Here is a 22,158-nt window from a genome sequence, read left to right as displayed (position 1 = left end):
TTTGTTCTAAAACCAATTATTGTGTATTTTTTTTTTTTTTTAAAGGCTGCTGTTTTGCACGAAGTACTCTGAAGTCAGCTTTGGTCATATATAGGCTTAAAGGTAAAGGTAAAGGGACCCCTGACCATTAGGTCCAGTCGTGGCCGACTCTGGGGTTGCGGCGCTCATCTCGCTTTACTGGCCGAGGGAGCTGGCGTACAGCTTCCGGGTCATGTGGCCAGCATGACTAAGCCGCTTCTGGCAAACCAGAGCAGCGCACGGAAACGCCGTTTCCCTTCCCGCCGGAGCGGTACCTATTTATCTACTTGCACTTTGACGTGCTTTTGAACTGCTAGGTTGGCAGGAGCAACGGGAGCTCACCCCGTCGCAGGGATTCGAACCGCCGACCTTCTGATAGGCAAGTCCTAGGCTCTGTGGTTTAACCCACAGCACCACCCGCGTCCCATTACACAACATTTAATACAAATCCATGCAAGATTCCATACATTTGGGGTTATACCCTTGGCCATCCATCTCCACTTTCAGTAGCAGCAATAAGAAACTTCTAAATGTAGGAGTCCTACATTGCTGTTGGAGAGGAAATTCAGAGCCCAGTCCTATGCATGCCTAATCAGAAGTGAATCCTACAGTTTTCAGTGGTACTCACTCCCTGATTAAGTGTGTTTAGGATTTCAGCCATAGGGTGTATTGATGGAGGAGGTGGGGGGTTTTATAAAGCAGGAATGGGAAACCTATGACCCTCCAGCAGCTGCTTGGACTCCAACTCCCATCAGCCCCAGCTGCCATGGACAATGTTGAAGGATGATGGGAGCTGAAGTCTCAACAGCATCTGAAGGGCCGCCGGTTCCCCAAGCCTGGTCTAAAAGCTTATCAGGTTGAACGGGGCAGAACAGCACTTGTAGAGAAATGTAACAATCCACCAACAAAGAGAAGTGTGATCAGGGAAGACGCTTATCAGCAAGTTCTGTGTTGCATCAAGTGTAACATCAAGATCTTGCAAGAATAAGTTCACACACTGTATAGCCTTGAGGCTTACGCTTAGAGACTGAAGGCCTGGGGGAAGAATTTGAGTGGTTTCCCCTCCCCATTTTTACATCCTCACCCCTTCACATCTTTACTTAACATTGGTTAAGGCTGAATGCTTTGCTGCTCCCAATGTTGAGTTGACAGCTCCGGTCCTAACACCGCTTACCCGGGAGTAAGCTCCATTGTATTCCACAGGACTCCTGAGTGGACACAGTTAGGATTGCACTGTTAAGTGGGGGTAGGCAGATTTGCTTCCCTGCAAAGTTTGAAATGCATGCTGGTTTGAAACAGTGGTGAAGATGATTGACCACTGGAGTTAACAGTTTTATGGAGAGACCCTCTGTTGCTGGCATCCGTCTGTCTAGGGAGACAATGGAGGGGTGTGCCTTTGGGAGCGAAGTCACATTGTCGGAAGGTTACAGCACCTTCTGTGGTTGTAGAGACTGATATAGGAGAGACATGTTTTGTTGCAGCTGGGGCAGAAGATGATGTTTGGCTGCCTCTCTCTCTGCTCTTCGCACAGGTCATTCCCCTCTGGTCGCTGCTGTGGATGCCTAATCTGACTTTATGTCACCAAGCACTGCCATTGTGCATAAGGGATTCCCATATGGCAGCGTTAATGTTGCTAGCCTTTGTATCATGGAGGAGATGATCTGCCAACAGGCCTGGTGTCTGAAGGCAGCTTCCCGTAGAGCACGTCCTTATGGATCCTGCCATCGTCCCTTCTGTGGACATGGCAATGCCAGCGTGGATGTCACCGAGACAGAAGTGCAAACATTCTGGGAATGTGGGCTTGGGAGAGCTCATCTTTGAGACTCTGTCCTTTGAAGGTGACCCGGAAACTACAACTAATCCAGAATGCGGCAGCTAGACTGGTGACTGGGAGAAGCTGCCGGGCCCATATAACACCTGTCTTGAAAGACCTACATTGGCTCCCAGTACGTTTCCGAGCACAATTCAGTCCAGTATACCTGAAGGAGCGTCTCCACCTCCATCGTTCTGCCGGGACACTGAGGTCCAGTGCCAAGGGCCTTCTGGCGGTTCCCTCACTGTGAGAAGCCAAGTTACACGGAACCAGGCAGAGGGCCTTCTCGGTAGTGGCGCCCGCCCAGTGGAATGCCCTCCCACCAGATGTCCAAGAGAAAAACAACTACCAAACTTTTAGAAGACATCTGAAGGCAGCGCTGTTTAGGGAAGCTTTTAATGGTTAATAGGTTATTGTATTTTAGTGTTCTGTTGGAAGCTGCCCAGAGAGGCTGGGGAAACCCAGCCAGATGGGTGGGGTATAAATAATAAATTATTATTATTATGTGCTTAGGTGTAATGTGGTAAATGAGTCTTGCTGTGTTTGGGGTGGAGGGCTCCTAATTCTGCTGAGTGGGGCTCTGCCCCAAAGTCCTGCCCTCTGGCTTAGAGAAAGGCAGTGGAGGGTGTTCCATCTGGTTGAATTCAGCACTGCCTCACCACCCTCAGCCTACCCCTTGCCAGGCCCTGCCTGCCTGCCTTCTTAATTCCAAAACAAATTCCTTCCAGTAGCACCTTAAAGACCAACTAAGTCAGTTCTTGGTATGAGCTTTCGTGTGCATGCACACTTCTTCAGATACACTGAAACAGAAGTTTCCAGACCCTTCTATATAGTGAGAAGGTGGGGAGGGGTATTACTCAGAAGGGTGGTGGGAATGGGTGATTGGCAGATAGCTGTGATGAGCCTGTTGACGACTCTTAACGACTGCAATAGGTCTTACAGGAAAAAGCAAGGGGTGAAAAGGTGAAAAATGGCTTTGTCATGTATAATGAGATAAGAATCCAAGGTCTTTGTTCAGACCAGGTTTCTCCATGGTTTTAAGTTTGGTGATAAGTTGTAATTCAGCAGCTTCTTAATTCCAGTGTGTGTGTGTGTGTGTGTGTGTGTGTTTATAGATCTCTGCAGGAAGGATATGGGCAGGGTGGAGGGGTAGATAACTGTTCAGAAGATGGATGGCCCAGGAATGCAATAAATATTCTTTCGCTTATTTAAAATCTTTCTCGGCAGCCTTTCATCCATATACAGTGGTACCTGGGGTTACATACACTTCAGGTTCCATACGCTTCAGGTTACAGACTCCGCTAACCCAGAAATATTACCTCGGGTTAAGAACTTTGCTTCAGGATGAGAACAGAAATCGTGCTCCGGTGGCGTGGCGGCAGCGGGAGGCCCCATTAGCTAAAGTGGTGCTTCAGGTTAAGAACAGTTTCAGGTTAAGAACGGACCTCCGGAACGAAATAAGTACTTAACCCGAGGTACCAATGTAATACATAATATGGCAACAAATCATACCGTCAGCCCCATTGCAGCCACCTTATTGAAACGCATTGCATTTCTTTCCTCCAAGAAGCAAAAGTCTCCTCCACATTTCATCGTCACAACAACCCTGCGAGGTAGGTAAGGCAGAGAGAGAACGACTGGCCCCAAATTCACCCAGGAAGCAGTTCTGCAAAAGCAGGCATTTGAACAAAGGTGTAGGAGTGTCGCTCCCCATCTCTTTAGATGAGCTAGTTTATCCATGCCCACCCCCTTACAAAAAACAAAGACGAAACAAACGATCCTATTGGTTGGGTTTTTCGCCCACGGGGGTTTGTGGGCTCCTTGCTCACGACGCCTTCCCTCCCCGCGGGAGCGAGGGATTCCCGTGGGCGTTGCCTGGCTTTTCTGTAGGCGGCCGCCAGGTGGCGCTGCTCCTGCCTTCGCCGCCGCTTCAGCGTCCCGGGCGGGCGTCTAAGAACCAGCTGCTGCTGCTGCTGCTGCAGCGTCTGGTTTCAGGCGAGAAGGCGGCGGCGGGAGGGACGGGGCCGCTGGCTGGCTGGCTGGCTGGCTGTCGTCGGAGTGGTTGGGAGCTGCAAGAAGACCCGCCTCCAGCCCGGCAAGCCAGCGGCAGACGTGCTAACGTGGCTGGCCGAGCAGGGGGAGGCTGAGCTTTCGAGGGGGCGCACGCCAGGGGAGGCGGGGGGACCATGCTTTCCCTGGCCAGCTTTCCAGCTTCAGGGACCCCCTGAGTTTCGGGACTTGGGAGCTAAGGAGCAACGGGAGTGGGGACTCCCCCCCCCAAGCAAACCTTGACTCAGCCGTCTAGGGTCGCCCGCTCTCCCCGCTGCTGAAAGGCGGTCCGTGCGCCCCGCGTCCCTTTCGGAGATGCAGAAGCTGCTGCAACAGCTGCCCGCCAGCGCGGCCAACTTGGTGAAGTCCCAGCAGACCGGGGCGGCGGCGGGCGAGGATGCCAAAAGCCCCGTCTGGGTGCCCGACGGCGCCCAGCAGAGTTGGTACAGCACGTTGGAAGGCGATGAATCCAGGCAGCTCAAGGCCCCCGAGCAAGACGTGGTCTCCCAGCACGAGAGCAGCCTCGACGGCAGCGTGGTGCAGCCGCTACGGTAGGGTGGGCTGCTGCCTTGGGGGGCGCGCTCCCGCGCCTTCTTCGGCTAAACAGGCGAGGTTATCAGTAGCCATCGCCGTCGGTGAAGGGTGCTTTAAGGGATGCAAGCAAGCAGGCTCCTCCCCTGGAGGTTGCAAGGGGTAGGGAGCCCTTTGCAAGCCGGAGGCCGCATTCCCACCTGAGCAACTTTCCAGGGGCCACATGCCTGAGGGGGGGCAGGGACAGAGGGAAAAGTGGGCGGGACAATGAATGTAAATTGTATCTGTGTTCTGTAGGCTGGTTTGTGTGCACTCTCTCACGCCCTTCTCAAAATCTCCTTCTGGGAAAGCCACAGGCACTTATCAGTGTTCAAGGACACATTCCAGCCAGGCAAAAACACTCAAGGCGAAGCAAGCCAGAGAGGCATGGGCATAGGCAGGGGGGCAGCAGCCACCACCCCCCCGCCAAATCAAGTACAGTGGACTCTCGGGTTGCGAATGTGATCTGTGCGGGATGCATGTTCGCAACCTGCAGTGGTGCATGCGCGGGTTGCAGTTTGGTGCTTCTGCGCATGCGCAAAGCGCAATTTAGTGCTTCTGTGCATGCACGGCCTCTGAAACCCAGAAGTAACCAGTTCCGGTACTTCTGGGTTTTGGCGGTCCGTAACCCGGGAAAACGCAACCTGAAGTGTCCGAGGTATGACTGTAAATAAATAAAAATACTTAACTAACTGACTGATTGCATCACAGATAACTCTGTACTGCCCCCCCCCCCACAATATAATGCTTGCCTCCCCTAAAATAAATTCTGGCTACGCCCATGCAGAGAGGGCTGCAAGCTTAGGAGGGGGTGAGGCATGGAGGGAGAGCTAGAAGGGCTTGGAGGGCTGCATTTGGCCCTAAGATTCCCCACACTTCATGTAAAGCAGGGTTTCCCAAGCTTGGTTCTCCAGCTGTTTTTGGACTACAACTCCCATCATCCCTAGGTAGCTGAACCAGTGGTCAGGGATGATGGGAGTTGTAGTCCAAAAACAGCTGGAGAAACTAATTCCTATCTTGCTATATGTTGCACTTCCGTATATTCAGGGGCTGAAAACCTGTGGCCCTCCACCTGTATGTTATTAGTCTTCAACTCCCATCAACCCCAGCTGGTATGGCCTACAGTCAGGAATGATGGGAGTTGTAGTCCAACAACATCTGGTAGGCTAGTGGTTCCCCCTTCCCATTGCTAACCTCTCATTGAACTCAGTGGGACTTCAAGCAGACATGCAAACCACCTTTTTGGTATTCAGGTGGTTTTGCAAAGATTTGGGCTGTTATCCCTCCCTTCTACTCTGTGAATGCTTAGGGGAGAATAATTGTCAGTGTGGTAGCTATTTTGGGGTAGCTAGGGCTATCCCGCCCAGTTAAAGTAATGTTAATCAATTAATTGTGTGAGCTTTGAATGCACAGATTAAGATTTGTTGCTTATAAACAGAGTTTGTCATAATGGAGATGGACATAACACAACAAATGAGATGAGGGATAGAACAAAATTAAACTTTTTTTAAAAAACAACTTTGTTAAACTGGAGGGTTAACCCAGAGAATACAATAATTACTGAGGCCACCTTAACCAATTATAGACTGAAAAGTCCATCGTACCAGTTTTTTTTGATATTAACTATTAACCATGCGCAAATTAGATATTCAATATTTCTAAAGGGAGGGGGGTGTGCTTTGTGGTTTTTTTAAATCCTAGAATTGGAGAATGATGGAATTGTAGAGTTGAAAGGGACCCCAAGTATGGGGAGTGCTGCTGTGCTGTATTCTTGACCTGTTTGGTGGCTTCCCAAACATATCTGGTTGATCACCATGAGAGCAGGATTTTGGGTCTTTGGTCTGATCCAGCAGGGCTAATCTTTAAGTTACCTTATGCAGGAAGGAAGGAGTGCAAGTTGCCATGTGTCTTGTACAGTTCTTCTTAGTACTTGGATTACGGTAATAGTTTGTTTTGTTTTTTTTAAATCTCTTTGGTTAATTGAGCACACTTCTTTTAGTTGTTCAGAATATTTTGTATGTAGTACGTTAAGCTAATTCGTTGACCAAGGTTGCAATATGCTGACCACACTTACCCAAATGTAAAACTTGACTTCTGAGTAGAGGTGGTTAGGACTGCAGTCTAAAACTGTAATTCTGAAGTTGCTTACATGGGAGCAAATCCCATTTAACACTGTGATTGACTTCTTGTTTTGTTTAATGTGTCATGGAAGGGTCCAGTCCCTGAATGTCTTAGCTACTTGGATTTCTCTATCTTCTACCAGCTTGGTCGGCTCTTACGACTGGAGAGATGCTTTGGCATGATGGGTCAAGCCTGGTAGAAGCTCCCTGTGGTCATCCAAAGCACACACCAAAGGGAATACTTGGGGACCGCAGGCAGTGGTGCAATTTTAGACAGACTGAGGGACTGGATCCTTATCTCTGCCCACCCCAGGTAGGCCAAGTTTGAAATCAAACTGTACAGTGCTTTGCAAGCCCCATTGCAGCTCTAGCAAAACCCTGTGCACCAGACTTTGTAAGCACTGACAATCGGCTTTAGACTGGACATGGTTTGACCAGGATAGCCTTCCAGGCCAAATGGAGAGTCCCAATGAGGCCCACGGGCTGGAGGTTGCCCACTACTGTTTTAGATCCTGGACTTAATCGTGCTATTGGGTGGCGCTCCTAAGATGGCAATGTGCATTACATGCTTCAAAATGTGAGCAGCCAGCTCTACTGTGTTTGAAGGGTGTTCTTCTGCTCATTCTGCAGAGTGGGCCTCTGATCTTTTGTCCCAAAGTCCTATCCTGATGGTACCACTGGAGGCATATATAGAAAGAGAGACTGAAACGCAACTGGAAGGCTTTTGCATAGATGTGGCAAAAGCTGAGTCCTACCGGCTGGCCAGTGTTGTGCTTTCTCCATGGCTGGGGTGATAACCTGTAGCCTCCACCTAAGGATGCCAGCTGGCTATGCATGATCTCAGCCTGGAGTTTAATGCCTGGCATGGACACGTTTGTGAAATGCCTGGCATTGATGTTGCTGTGGCAACTGCCTCTGAGCTACGGCTTCTTTTTCATGCTGCTGTGAATAAATTCCGGAGGGGGATAAATATTTCACAGGCTGCTGTGGGTTTGGATTCCTTTTGTGCAAGCGGTTTGCCAGGATCAAGTTTCTCTCCCTGCCTCTGTTCCTTTTGTGTCTTTGCTCCTTCAGTCTCCACTAGAGGAAGGGAGGCTTCCTCTGGGAAGCAGAGTCTGGAGGAACTCTATGGTATGCTAATGAGCTGTGGCCCTATGAGGAGTGGAGATATGGCTCAGCAGCCCTGCCCCATGCATGTGTGGACGTAGCTGGGCTTCCTTTCTCAACATGGCTCTGCCAAAGACTTTGTCCGTTGACCCTCCTGTGAAAAGGGCAGATTCCATGCTAGGGGTCATTGAAAATAATATTGAAAATAAAACTTTCAATATCGTAGCACCATTATACAAATCTAAGGTACAACCACAACTGGAACATTGTGTACAGTTCTGGTTGCCTCACCTCAAAAAGGATACAGTGGTACCTTGGGTTACAGACGCTTTAGGTTACAGACTCCGCTAACCCAGAAATAGTACCTCGGGTTAAGAACTTTACTTCAGGATGAGAACAGAAATCGTGTGGCGGCGTCACAGTGGGAGGCCCCATTGGCTAAAGTGGTATCTCAGGTTAAGAACAGTTTCAGGTTAAGAACGGACCTCCAGAACGAATTGAGTTCTTAACCTGAGGTACCACTGTATTGTAGAGTTTGAGAAGGTTCAGAAATGGCAACTAAAATGAGTGATTCTCCTATGAAGAAATGTTGCAGTTTTTGGCACGTTTTAGTTTAGAAAAAAAAAGCAAGCATCAAGTGACGTGATGGAAGTTTGCAAAATGACGCCTGGCATAGAAGAAGAAGAAGAGTTTGGATTTGATATCCCGCTTTATCACTACCCAAAGGAGTCTCAAAGCAGCTAACATTCTCCTTTCCCTTCCTCCCCCACAACAAACACTCTGTGAGGTGAGTGGGGCTGAGAGACTTCAGAGAAGTGTGACTAGCCCAGGGGTCTGCAACCTTTAAGACAAAAAGAGCCACTTGGACTCGTTTCCGAAGAAAAAAAAACTGGGAGCCACAAAACCATTGTGACATTTAAAACAAATATATCTCTGGAGCCGCGATCTGACAGCGGGCGGGAAGGTGACGTCGGGACGGTGCGTGACTAACGCATGCACCGCCCCCATGCGACATCACAGCCAGTACAGCGCCCGCCACAGTGGGGAGTGTTGGGGCGCACAATGCGCCTCCTCCCCTCGCTAGTATACGCCCCAGAGCCGCAGCAAAGGTGTAAAAGAGCCACATGTGGCTCCGGAGCCGCGGGTTGCTGACCCCTGGACTAGCCCAAGGTCACCCAGCAGCTGCATGTGGAGGAGCAGAGACTCAAACCCAGTTCCCCAGATTACGAGTCTACCGCTCCTGACCACTACACCACACTGGCTCTAGAAGACCTGAAGGGACCATCTCGTCCAACCCCCTTCAGGAATATGCAGCTCTTCCATGAGAGGATCGAACCTGCAACCTTGGCGTTACCAGCACCACGCTCTAAGCAACTGTGTCGCACATGATGCCATGCTAGCTCACCAAGCTCCACCCCTGAGCCATCAGCCACTTCCCTTTAGCATTGAAACTAGACTTGGGATGGAGGCAGTGGACAGAGAAAAGCTCTTCTCATGAAGTTAGAACTGGTGGACATCCCATGAATGCTAGAACTATAGACCTTACTCCGAGGCAGAGATGGCCACAAACTTGGATGGTTTAAAAAAAGGATTAGGCAGATTCATGGAGGAGAGGGCCATCAATGGCTATTAGCCATGATGACTGTGTTCTGCCTGGACAGTCCAAGACTATAATGCTTCTGAATGCCAGTTGCTGGAAAATACAGGAAGGGAGAGTGCTATTGTGCTTAGGTTCTGCTTGTGAGTTTCCGCAGGCATCTGCATGGCCACTGTGAGAACAGAATGCTGGACTTGATTGGCCATTGGTATGATCCTGAAGGATCTTCCTTTTTTAAAAAAAATGATAATTTTTATTTGGTTTTGCAAATATAGAATTATAACAGTACAATACAAAATACATATCCATATTTAGAGATTTGTCTGAATCTCTGGACTTCACACCTTCCCCTTTTCAACTGCATATTATTTCATAATCCACATATCTCTCTATTTTGTCCATAATATTTGCTACATTACAAGTGTTATTGAACTCCTGCTAGTGTTTTCATCTGCTTACAGTGGTCCCTTAGATAAATTTTAAAAAATTCCCATTCTTTGTTGAAGTTTTGATCTTCATGGTTCCTGAACTTTGCGTTCAGCCTTTCCATTTCAGCACAGTCCAACAGCTTAATTTGCCATTCCTCTCTGGTAGGGACTTTATCTTCTTTCTAGCTCTTAGCTAGTAGTATCCTTGCGGCTGTTGTCGCATGCATAAAAAGTCTTTTCTGCTCCTTTAGAATATCAGTACCCACAATTCCTAATAAAAAAGCTTCTGGGGTTTTTTTTTACAAAAGTTTTTAAAAACATTCCCCCCCCCCATTTAATTATGTGAGGGAAGAGTATGGTTGCTCACGAGTAAACAGCCAGGACTCTGACCTGCCTTTTTACAGGTTTTATTTGGTGCAAACTATGTACAGTGCAGACACCCAAAGTTAACGTCTCCCTCAGTTGCTAGCAGATTCTGAGAGTGGGCTTTTCCTGTGTCCCCCCCCCCCCAGCATAAGAACCTCCACACGCCCAGTCTCCACCTTTTTCCCTTATGCTTGACACCCCTGCCAAAACTAGGCAACGGAAGTTGCATCTCTGTGTCCCTTTTTGCCTCCCTGGGATCGGTGCTGGGGCTCTCAGATAAGTCTGTGAGCCTTTGCCTCCCCTCTCCCCATCTTTCTTCTTCCATTTTGCCTGAGGCTTCGCTGACACCAGTCTCTGACAAAGTGTTGTTGTTGTTTAGTTGTTTAGTCGTGTCCGACTCTTCGTGACCCCCTGGACCAGAGCACGCCAGGCACTTCTGTCCTTCGCTGCCTCCCGCAGTTTGATCAAACTCATGCTGGCAGCTTCAAGAACACCATCCAACCATCTCGTCCTCTGTCGTCCCCTTCTCCTTGTGCCCTCCATCTTTCCCAACATCAGGGTCTTTTCCAGGGAGTCTTCTCTTCTCATGAGGTGGCCAAAGTATTGGAGCCTCAGCTTCACGATCTGTCCTTCCAGTGAGCGCTCAGGACTGATTTCCTGAAGAATGGATACGTTTGATCTTCTTGCAGTCCATGGGACTCTCAAGAGTCTCCTCCAGCACCATAATTCAAAAGCATCAATTCTTCGGCGATCAACCTTCTTTATGGTCCAGCTTTCATTTCCATACATCACTACTGGGAAAACCATAGCTTTTACTATACAGACCTTTGTTGGCAAGGTCATGTCTCTACTTTTTAAGATGCTGTCTAGGTTTGTCATTGCTTTCCTCCCAAGAAGCAGGCGTCTTTTAATTTCGTGACTGCTGTCATCATCTGCAGTGATCATGGAGCCCAAGAAAGTAAAATCTCTTACTGCCTCCATTTCTTCCCCTTCTATTTGCCAGGAGGTGATGAGCCCAGTGGCCATGATCTTCGTTTTTTTTATCACGTTTGGTCAAAACTCTCCACTATGACCTGTTCATCTTGGGTGCCCTGCTCGGCATAGTTCATAGCTTCTCTGAGTTATTCAAGCCCCTTCGCCATGGCAAGGCAGTGATCCATGAAGGGGGACAAAGTGTTACTGCTGATCAAAGTGGGAGGCTCTCTGTATGTTCCTACCTCCCTCCCCCCTCTTGATGGCAGTCCCCTGACTCATTATATATGATTTCTGGGATCCTGCAGGCTCTTCCTAATTTCTTACATGAGAGTGTTCTTGTGCTTGAATCCTGCAGGCACCTGGTCTGCCACTCTGAAAACAAGATGCTGGACTGGATTGGGTCACTAGCCTGATCCAGGAAGGCTCTTCTGAAGTTCTTATGGAACAGAGAGATGGATCTGCCTTGGAATTCAGTAATGCAAGGAGTGCTATGCCAAAGACCCATTTAGTCCACCATCCTATTCTCACCAGTTGCCTGTGCGATACCCACAAACAGGACCTGAGTGCAATATTAGCATGGGCACTTTTGGATTTGTTAGGGTTCTAGTCATTTCTCTTCCCCCGGTCCCGGATCAGTCCCCCTGTCCTGGGAGAGAGAAAGGGAAAGGGTACCATATATACGCTTCGCTTTTCCAGCAGATCTGGATCAAAGTTGAATCCAGTAGAACCAGTCTGAGCCTTGAGAAGTTCATAGAGCTGAAAGAGGAAGTGAAAAACTTCCTCCTTCAACTTTTATGTACTTTTCGAGGGAGAAAAAGATAACCACCCTTAGTGCCTCATAACTAAGAGGGAATTGTGTGGGTTGTGGTGGATCTGAGGCTTTGTGGGTGTTGGAGGAAGACCTCAAGGAGACCGTTGCACTGTGTAGCAACCTCTCCATGTTTCTCACTACTCTTCAGGTATCTGGCAACAGTGGCGTAGCGTGGGTTGTCAGCACCCGGGGCAAGGCAAGTAATTTGCACCCCCTAACCCGTGGATTTGCGCCCCCTAACCCGTGGATTTGCGCCCCCTAACCTGTGGATTTGCGCCCCCTAACCCTAACCCCCAGATGTTGCGGCCGGTGTGGCCGGCCCCCCCTGCACCCCCCACGCTACGCCACTGTCTGGCAAAGTTGTCTCCAACTTACGGAAGCATCTGCATGCTTACCTGGGAATGAGCCATATTGAACTCAGTGGAATTTTCATTTCTTTTAGTAGGATGGTGCTGCAAATCTGCTAGCCTTAAAAGCGTCTCTAGATCCTGCAACAGTGAGCACCGCTACCGCCTCCTTGGAACGTATCTGTGCCCATGGCATGATTTTTCTGTATGTTTTGCAGACACGATGACCTGAAGGAGATGCTGGACAGCAACAAGGATTCTCTGAAGCTTGAGGCCATGAAGCGGATTGTAGCGGTAAGTTCCCCGCTTGCGACTTGGCTACGGCGTGAGAATAGGGAATTGTACTCTTGGGGTGAAACCTGGAACAACCAACCGAGCTTTGCTGCTGACAGTCTTTGCTGTTCATGCTCTCTCAGTGCTTGGCAAAAGGGCCCTGCCATCCACCTGTACAGTGGTATCTTGGTTCTCGAATGGCTTGGCTCCCAAACAAATCGGCTCCCAAACGCCGCAAACCCAGAAATAAGTGTTCCGGTTTGTGAACGTTTTTTGGAAGCTGAACGTCCAACGTGGCTTCTGCTTGTCTGCAGGAAGATCCTGCAGCCAATCAGAAGCTGTGCCTTGGTTTTCGAATGGTTCCAGGAGTTAAGCAGACTCCCGGAACGGATTAAGTTTGACAACCAAGGTGCCGCTGTATTAGGCCCTGGCACTAATGCCTGCAGCGTTGCCCTGGCACTTAATAGGTTGTCTGTTCCTTGTACACAGCTCTGAGTACCACTCCCTGCCCCACCCAATACTCCAAAATTTTGATTTGAGGCCTCGATCCTGAGAGTCAAACCGGACAAGATATTAGCAATTGTGCACATTTTTAAAAAAGTAATTGGCAGCTGCAGAGGGCCCATGATGCTGTTTACTTAAAACACACATTTGCACACTTGCTGACTGAGTGAATAATGCCAGGTCCAGAGGCCCAATTTGTACCATCTTCGCTATGCATTTAAAGCAGGATCTTACTACTTTAAACAGTCACGGCTTCCCCCATTTATGGGAGAAAAAAGGCTAAGGACTAAACCCTACACAAATCCAGAGTGGAGTCCCTAAGAGGGTTGGATGGCGCCTTGTGGTGTAGTGGTTAAGAGCGGTAGTCTCGTAATCTGGGGAACAGGGTCCGCGTCTCTGCTCCTCCACATGCAACTGCTGGGTGACCTTGGGCCAGTCGCGCTTCTTTGAAGTCTCTCAGCCCCACTCACCTCACAGAGTGTTTGTTGTGGGGGAGGAAGGGAGAGGAGAATGTTAGCCGCTTTGAGACTCCTTAAAGGGAGTGAAAGGCGGGATATCAAATCCAAACTCCTTCTCCTCTTCTTCTTCTTCTTGTATGCCTCCTTCCAGCGACTCTTGCAACCAAGCTGGTGCCAAAGGTATTGCCTTGCTTTCCTCTGGACCACATGAGTGAGGCCGAGAGAGGAGACTTCTTGTCTGGGTAGCCCAGGACCTCCAGCCACAGGCCTGTGTCCCAGAGAGGTCACTTCAGTGCTGCTAACACAGCAAAAACTTCCTCTAAAGAATCCTGGGAACTGTGGTTTGTTAAGGTTGCTGACAGTTGTTAGGAGACCCTGTGCCGCTCACGCAGTTCCAGTTCCCAGAGTGGTTTCACAGTTTAGTTGCATTTCCTAGGGAACTCTGGAATTGTAGCTGCGGGGGGGGGGGGGAATCGGGATCTCCTAACAACTTCCAGCATGCTTAGCAAACTACAGTTCCCAGGATTATTTAGGGGGATGAGTGCAGATGGGCCCTCTGATTGAACCATAGGATTTTTGAATTGAAAGGTCCACAGTCATCTGGTCGAGCTAAGCGCAGGAGTTTTGTAACTCAAGTGACAGATGGTTGTCACGTCTGTGGTTCAGCATAGGAGAACCCACTCCTCATTTTGTTTTGAGTTTCCAGGCCACATCAGCAACCAGTTCTTTCCCTGAATTTTATGGGGGTTCATCCTATAGCTCTCCTGCACTCTCTTGGAGAGGAACACCTAACTGCTGCAATTTTAATGGGCTTCTTGGGAGGTCAGGAATAGCAGTGGGCGATGTGTAGTTTGATGTGTTTCCTACTATAAAGATACTGGAAGTGACAGGGCACCAGTGTACACACGGGAGGGGTGGTAGCAACTGACCAGTTAAAAGTGGGGGTGCTTAGTTCAGATTTCTTGACTAGCTACCCCACTGCTGTTTCTCCTCCCCCAGATGATTGCACGAGGCAAGAATGCATCCGATCTCTTCCCAGCTGTGGTAAAAAATGTGGCTTGCAAGAATATAGAGGTAAGCTGCTGTTGTTATTACTTTCCTTTCTTTTTATATGCTGCTCAATGCTAAAATAGGGAAAATATCATACAATCCCTTGCAGACGATGGCAGCAGCCTGGGGCAGTTTCTCCAGGTCTTTTTCTTAAGTGGCTGCTTTTAGCTTGTACAGATAGTCTGGAAGAACATGGGGCACTCTGAACATTGTTGGACTCCATCAGCCCAAGCCAACGTGGCCAGTGATTAGGGATTTTGGGAGTTGTACACTGCAGCATCTGACGGACTCCCAATTGCCCTAGATAAGACTTTTCCCAGTCTAGGGTGACTAGAGAATAGCTATCCAGCCCACATGGGACCTTTAATGCATTGATTTCTGTGCAACAGAGGGACTCTCAGAGAACTGCTGTGGTTTCCTGGAAAGAAGGTTGCCGGGTAATTTGAGCTGGAATAGCAGGGATTGGGAACATGTGTCCCTCCAGATATTGCTGGACTACAGCTCCCATGGGTCAGGCTGGCTGGGGCTGATGGGAGCTGGAGTCCAGCCACATCCTGAAGGCTACAGACTCCATGTGATATAATGTCATGGCTTAGAATGGGAGCAACAAGCCAAGAAGTCCCTGGTTCAGTTCCCCATCTCCACTCCTGTCCAATCTATAATGCTTGCCCTACCTTACAGTGTTGTTTTACAGATTGCTGAGATCATGTACTAAAATATAAGGCTGAGTCCTGATTACCTCAAGGAACATCTCTTTCCAACCCCTGCTCCAACATTTAAGATTGACTAATGTGTCTCTGCTTAAAATCTCATATTGCATGGAGGGTGACCACTCTTCTTTGTGGTAGCCCCAAAACTCTATCTCACAGGAAGCCCATTGGGGTCCTTCCCTTTTGTCTTTAGTTATGTCTATTGCTGGTTCTAATTGTTTTGAATTTCTTTTTGTGTTCTGTTAAGATAATTACAATGTAAAATGCATTTAAGTAGATTTTGATTCAGTTGTCTTCTATTTATCTTTATGCACCCTTTTGGAAACTGGCTCCAAAATGTTTCAAGTAAATAAAAAAGGAAGAAGTATTTTGCTTTAGAAGTGCCGTTGCTGTCACCGTAGAGACTAGGTGACCAGCCAATCTCCCCCTAGGCATTGAAAGTGATTCCAAAGTGCAACCACATTGGGCACTATAATAGATGGTCTTGAGGAAAGTATGGCACAAAGGATTCTGGGAGAAATCCACTCTCCTGGAATGCTTTTTCAATGGCCGGACATTGCTTATAGTGCTAAATTGAGGGTGGGACACTGTGGTCCTCCAGATGCTCTCGAACTTCGTTCCCATCATCCCTGACCTTTGACCATTGTGGATTTTGCTTATTTTCCTCTTCCCTCCCTTTTCCAGGCCAATGGAAGGTGCCTTGCTGTATCAGTGCTTCCTCCTTGCTGTCACTCAGGAAGCCTTCATTGTAGGGTTTTTTTTTGGGGGGGGGAGCAAAAACTGGTGGCTTGCTTAGTTCCAACTAAGGATGCTTTTCCTCTGGCAGGTGAAGAAGCTTGTGTATGTTTACCTGGTCCGATACGCGGAGGAACAGCAAGATTTGGCCCTGCTCTCCATCTCTACCTTCCAGAGAGGACTCAAGGTTGGATGATTTTTTGGGAGGGGGGAGGCAGAGTCTAAGCTTTGCTTTTGTCATTGAGAGTTGCTCTAGGGTGGAGCGAATATATGACAGACTTCTCAAACTGCTTCCTGGGATCCTAAGTGGGCACTTTCCACCTTGCAAATAGCAGGAGGTGGGGAGCTTGATTGGGCAAAGGCTTCATGCTCCCCCTCCAGTGAAAAGCTGGTCCATTTGGATGAATGGAGCACTGCCCCGTTAACCTCACTCTGCCTTCCTCCAGGCCCTACCTACCTGCCTTCTTACTACCTGGGCAACTCAAGACCCAGGTCAATTCAAATAGTTATTTAGAGAGTTAGCTGGATTGCCTATGCTTGTCAGCTTCCCCTTCCTAGCAGAAGAAGAATGGGACCAAACTAGAATCAGTTGATTCTGCTGGTCATTGGCTCTAGCGCCACCTACTGTTGACCTCCCTTTTGCCCCACCTCTCCCAATGGCCACTAGTCATCACTTCCCTGCTCCCAGCTATTGTTTAGTTTTCATTTTTACAAAAGGCTGCTATACAATGCCAGGCTCCATGGCAAACATCACATCTAGTTTGATCATTAGATTATTCTGTGTTTTCAGAGGGTAGCCTCCCCTGCCCCACATGTAACATTTCTTCTTTGCCAGGATTGCCAAACTAGGCTTCCTAAGATGCTGCTCTTTTTGTGAGTCAGGTTTTAATCTTCTACAACCATCGTTGCCAAAGGAGACTTGGGAGTTCATCTCTGAGTCTCAGTTGACAAGCTCAGGTTTCCTGCTGGGGTATAAATCAACCAGGCACGGCTGAGTTTGACCGAAGGAAACATGACACTTGTGAACAGAAGGAGAGACCTCATGAAAGAGATCTGGAGGAAAGGGGGCTTCTTGATGTTGCTGGGCTATTTTACATTGAACTGGCTCCCATGTAGCTTGAGAGAATTCCTTGTGAATATAGAAACACAGAAAGCTGCTTTACACAGAGTCAACTCTTGGTTCATCTAGCGCAGTTTTGTCTACACTGACTGGTCGTGGCTCTCCAGGGTTTCAGGCAAGACTCTTTCAACCCTACCTAGAGATGGGCTTTCTGCAAGCAGGGCAGATGTTCTGCCCCAGAATGAATGAATTTTTACTGCTAAAAGCTATAAGCCATCACAATTTGTCACAATGCATAGGATACAAATAATTGATTTAAAACTGAACAACAGCAAAGCAAGCATATAAAAATGCAAAAATCACTCTTGCATAAGTTTAGGATCATTGGACAGCCAAGGGTTCCACATCTCTGGTCTAATGTAAGGAGACGGCAAGAGGAGGAACCAAGCTAAAAAAAGGTAAAAGGACCCCTGACCATTAGGTGCAGTCGTGGCCGACTCTGGGGTTGCGGCGCTCATCTCGCTTTATTGGCCGAGGGAGCTGGCGTACAGCTTCCGGGTCATGTGGCCAGCATGACTAAGCTGCTTCTGGCAAGCCAGAGCAGCGCACGTAAACGCCATTTACCTTCCCGCCGGAGCGGTATCTATTTATCTACTTGCAGTTTGATGTGCTTTCGAACTGCTAGGTTGGCAGGAGCAGGGACCCAGCAACGGGAGCTCACCCCGTCACGGGGATTCTGTTCGGGGGAAGGTCAGGGATCCACCGACCTTCTGATCAGCAAGTCCTAGGCTCTGTGGTTTAACCCACAGTGCCACCCGCGTCCCTAGCTGTATGTAAAATACAGCTTAGTGGTTTTATTCTTTTGCCTGCCTAGCAAGGAGTTGTGTCTCCCAGGAACAGATGGTGTTGTGGCTTAGGGCTGAGGAACCTTTGATCTTTTGCTGCTGCTGAACTACAACTCCCATCAGGCATGGCAAGCATGGCCAGTGTCCACAGGTTGATGGGAATTTCATCTGAGCAACATCGGAAGAGCCAGAAGTTCCCCATGCCGGCTGTAGATTTATTGGGATGGAGGTTATCCTGAACCCCTTCCTGGTGGAAAAAGTGTGCTAGCCTTGAGTGCCTGATGCAAACCTCCTCTTTGCCGCAGGATCCCAATCAGCTGATCCGAGCCAGCGCCCTCCGCGTTCTCTCCAGCATCCGTGTGCCCATTATTGTGCCCATCATGATGCTAGCCATCAAGGAGGCGGCTTCTGACATGTCCCCCTATGTACGCAAAACGGCGGCTCATGCCATCCCCAAGCTGTACAGGTAAGTGGGAGCCTCTTCCTTTCACTTCCAGCCTCTTTTTAAGGCCCCTGAACCCAGACTGCCTTTACAGACTTCATTCATTTGTGCTATTGCAAAGTGAAAGCAGCATGCTGTGTTTGCATGCTGGAATTGCATGGTGTCTTTTCCTTTTCCTAAAGCTCCTTTTGCACTATTGCCTAACTAAGGTAAAGGTAAAGGGACCCCTGACCATTAGGTCCAGTCGTGGCCGACTCTGGGGTTGTGGCGCTCATCTCACTTTATTGGCCGAGGGAGCTGGTGTACAGCTTCAGGGTCATGTGGCCAGCATGACTAAGCTGCTTCTGGTGAACCAGAGCTGCACACAGAAATGCTGTTTACCTTCCCGCTGGATTCGTACCTATTTATCTACTTGCACTTTGACACACTTTCGAACTGCTAGGTTGGCAGGAGCAGGGACTGAGCAATGGGAGCTCACCCCGTCGCGGGGATTCGAACCGCCGACCTTCTGATTGGCAAGTCCTAGGCTCTGTGGTTTAACTCACAGCGCCACCCGCGACCTCCTAGTTCCTGTTGCTCAGGAATTGTAAACAAACAAACAAAATCACGTGCAGTTTTTAATGATTCAGTTTGACTTCCTGATTCAAAATGGCATCCAGTTGTATCCAAACATAGAGGAAAACCTGCTCCTTCATCTCAGGAGCCATCATGCAAAATCTGGTTATGATACCTTTAGTTGGTTGGCATCCATCTGTCTTGGGAGACAATGGAAGGGTACGCCTTTGAGGGTGAAGTCAAACTGTTGGAGAGTAACATCACCTGCTGCGACTGTAGAAGAGACAGTTTTGTTGTGTGGAAGCATGTGTACCATGGCGTTCCTGCTTTCTGCGCTTCAACCTTACGAGTTGGAAAGCTAGACGATAACTCAATTATTTTCTCTCCAGCAGGCTATAGGATACACCTTCCTCCACCCCCAGAGACAACTAAATCGAGTGCCACCTCCTGACTGAAGTGTATAATAACACTTACTGACACTGATTTTGTCTTTCTTCTTTTCAGCCTTGATTCAGACCAAAAGGACCAGTTAATAGAGGTCATCGAAAAGCTTCTGTCAGATAAGACAACTGTGAGTAAGCAAGGCATATCTGAAGATATCCATGACTTCCTTTCCTCTCTTTCCATGGTTCATTTTACATATTGTAAATCCCTGCGTATTTTACAAAAACTATACCATTCAGTATTCCATTATTGCAGCCATCAAAACTTATTTACACTGCTGAATTTATCTTAATGCTGCCAGTGTTTTCAGCTGTACATAATTATTTTCCATATATTCAATACACTCATACCTTGGGTTGAAGTTGCTAAGGGTTGAGCATTTTCGGGTTGTGCTCCATGGCGACCCGGAAGTAGCAGAACGTGTTACTTCTGGGTTTTGCCGCTTGCGCATGCGCAGACGCTCAAAATAATTTCACACGCGTGCGCAGAAGCGGGGAATCGTCACCTGCGCATGCACAGACACAGACGTGGGTTGCATTCTGCTCTGGATGCGAACGGGGCTCCGGAACGGGTCCTGTTCGCATCCAGAGGTACCACTGTAAATGTTTTCCAATCTTCTTTAAACGTATGTTGTTCTTGTTCTCTTATTCTATTTGTGAAGTCTGCAAGTTGTGCATATTCCGTCAGCTTAAGTTGCCATTCTTCTTTGGTTGGGACCATGCTTGCTTTCCATTTTGGGGCTAACAAAACACGGGCCGCAGTAGTGTCATACGTAAACAACCTTTTCTCCTCTTTGTGTTTCCCTTGGCCAGCTGGTGGCTGGCAGTGTTGTGATGGCCTTCGAGGAAGTCTGCCCCGAGCGCATTGACCTCATCCACAAGAACTACCGCAAGCTGTGCAACCTGCTGATTGACGTGGAGGAGTGGGGCCAGGTGGTGATCATCAACATGCTGACGCGTTATGCTCGCACCCAGTTCCTCAGCCCCAACCAAAACGTGAGTGGAGCAGATAGGAGAGAAGCCTGTGCACTCGCTTGCCTGGGTTCTGGAGATAAGTTATCCTGAATCTGGGGCATGGCTGTTGTAGCTCAGAAGGCCACAAGTGCAGCCCTTGGTTATATTCAGCAGGTGGCATTTTCTATACACAGATACATTTTTTTGGAGGGGGAAAGCTAATAGCTCAGTGGTAGAGCATTGCATGCAGAAGGTCTATAATCCCCAGCATCTCCAGGCAGGGCTGGGAGAATCACCTGCCTGAATACCTGGAAAGGTGGTTCCAGTCAGTGTAGGCAGTGCTATTATTATTTCATTTATGATTTTTCAATTTTATACATTTCAATAATTTTACGATCATTTTAACATTTCAGAACTTGACTTCTTTCCCCCTCCTCCTTCAGTTGCTTAGGTTTATTTTTAATATTTTCTGCATATCCAAATTAACTTAATTTGCTCATTTAGTCATCTACTTTAGGTCTATGCTCTTATAAAACTGCAGGTTATTACAATAATCCTGCCAATGTTCTTACCTGTTTACAGTTTATTTGTAAATATTCAACAAACCATTTCCATTCTTTTATAAAACGTTTGTTATCTTGATTTCTTATTTTCACCATTTCTGCATATTCCATAGGTTTTTGTATCCATTCTTCTCTTGCTGCGACTTCTTCCATTTTTGACCAAGTAACATTCTTGGCACTGTAGTCACATACATAAATATATTTCTATACAGTTTGGGTAGTTCTGTCCCTATAATTCCCAAAAGGAAAGCTTCTGGGTTTGTTTGTTTTTTACAAACGTTATTTTAAACATCCTTTTCAATTCATTAGATATCATTTCCTAGTAAGCTTTAACCTTGCTACAAGACCACCATATATTATAAAAAGAACCTTCTTTCTCTTTACATTTCCAACACTTATTTGATTTGGATTTATACATTTTTGGCAATTTACTCGGTGTTAGGTACCATTGATATATCATTTTTATATAATTTTCTCTTAGACCATAACATGCTGTGAATTTTATATCCATACTGTATTCTACAATCGTTCCCATGCTTCCATGTCTATATTATGACCAATATCTATTGCCCAGTGCAGGGCTGCATTTAGGTTTGATGAGGCCCTAAGCTACTGAAGGTAATGGGGCCCTTTATATGTCCAGCTGTCCTTTGTCAACAACAAATTGTCACTGTTTTTTGTGTTGAATGGTATATGGTAATTTATGGACCTAATAGGTATCTAAGGCCATTTGCACATAACAAAATATTTTATCAAAGTAATGGTTGAACTGAAATACAATTAAGAAGAAGTATATTGATAGTGAAATAATTATTTAGCTCTAACTTAAAATGATTTTTTTTTATTCATAACAAACTTAAAAATGCAAACACATTGGCATTTGGCAATAACAAAAGTTCCTTTAGAAACACAATTTACAAAGACTTATAATCTAGTCTCTAGAAACTTGCTATAACATGAAATAATAATAGCAAACCAGTGATATTTTTCGGGAGCAGGCTAGCAGGAGGGGCCCATTACTTACATCATAGAAGCCTACACAACACAAAACAAAACAAAACAAAACACTGTAGCTGTTTGTAAGTTTTATTTTATTTGTTTTTTATCTTATATTTTGGAAATGTACATCCGGGTTTTTTCCCCTTCAATTTTTTTGGGGGGCCCCAGGAGAGAGGGGCCCTAAGATATAGCTTGTTTAGCTTATATGTAAATCCAGCACTGGCCCAGTGTATCATTGAGAATTTTACTTCCTCATCCTTTGCCTCCCAGTAGGCAGTTCTGAGTTAGAAGGACCAACGGTCTGACTTTATATAAGGCATCTTCCTATGTTCCTAAGAGGGGGAAGAGATGGAGAAGGGATGGGAT

General features: G+C 47.5%; 1 protein-coding gene across 7 annotated transcripts in view; it reads left to right on the top strand.

Moving 5' to 3' along the window:
• Window positions 1–22,158, top strand: part of AP3B2 (adaptor related protein complex 3 subunit beta 2) — a 75,308-nt gene that overhangs the window by 11,901 nt on the left and 41,249 nt on the right. For 3 of the 7 annotated variants that reach the window (XM_081838761.1, XM_081838762.1, XM_081838763.1), the window contains exons 2-7: window positions 12,420–12,495; window positions 14,436–14,510; window positions 16,023–16,118; window positions 18,142–18,302; window positions 19,338–19,404; window positions 20,090–20,272. In XM_081838761.1, coding sequence (XP_081694887.1) covers window positions 12,420–12,495; window positions 14,436–14,510; window positions 16,023–16,118; window positions 18,142–18,302; window positions 19,338–19,404; window positions 20,090–20,272 — 658 coding nt within the window. Of the gene's footprint in view, window positions 1–3,873; window positions 4,432–12,419; window positions 12,496–14,435; window positions 14,511–16,022; window positions 16,119–18,141; window positions 18,303–19,337; window positions 19,405–20,089; window positions 20,273–22,158 lie in introns of those variants that run through there. The other 4 variants (XM_081838757.1, XM_081838759.1, XM_081838758.1 and 1 more) reach the window with 4 other exon arrangements.

The sequence above is a fragment of the Podarcis erhardii genome (assembly GCF_964252035.2).
Source record: "Podarcis erhardii genome assembly, chromosome: 14".
Classification (NCBI taxonomy): domain Eukaryota; kingdom Metazoa; phylum Chordata; class Lepidosauria; order Squamata; family Lacertidae; genus Podarcis; species Podarcis erhardii.
Note: the sequence above shows the minus strand (reverse complement) of the source record. Positions and strands in the feature narration are given on the sequence as shown.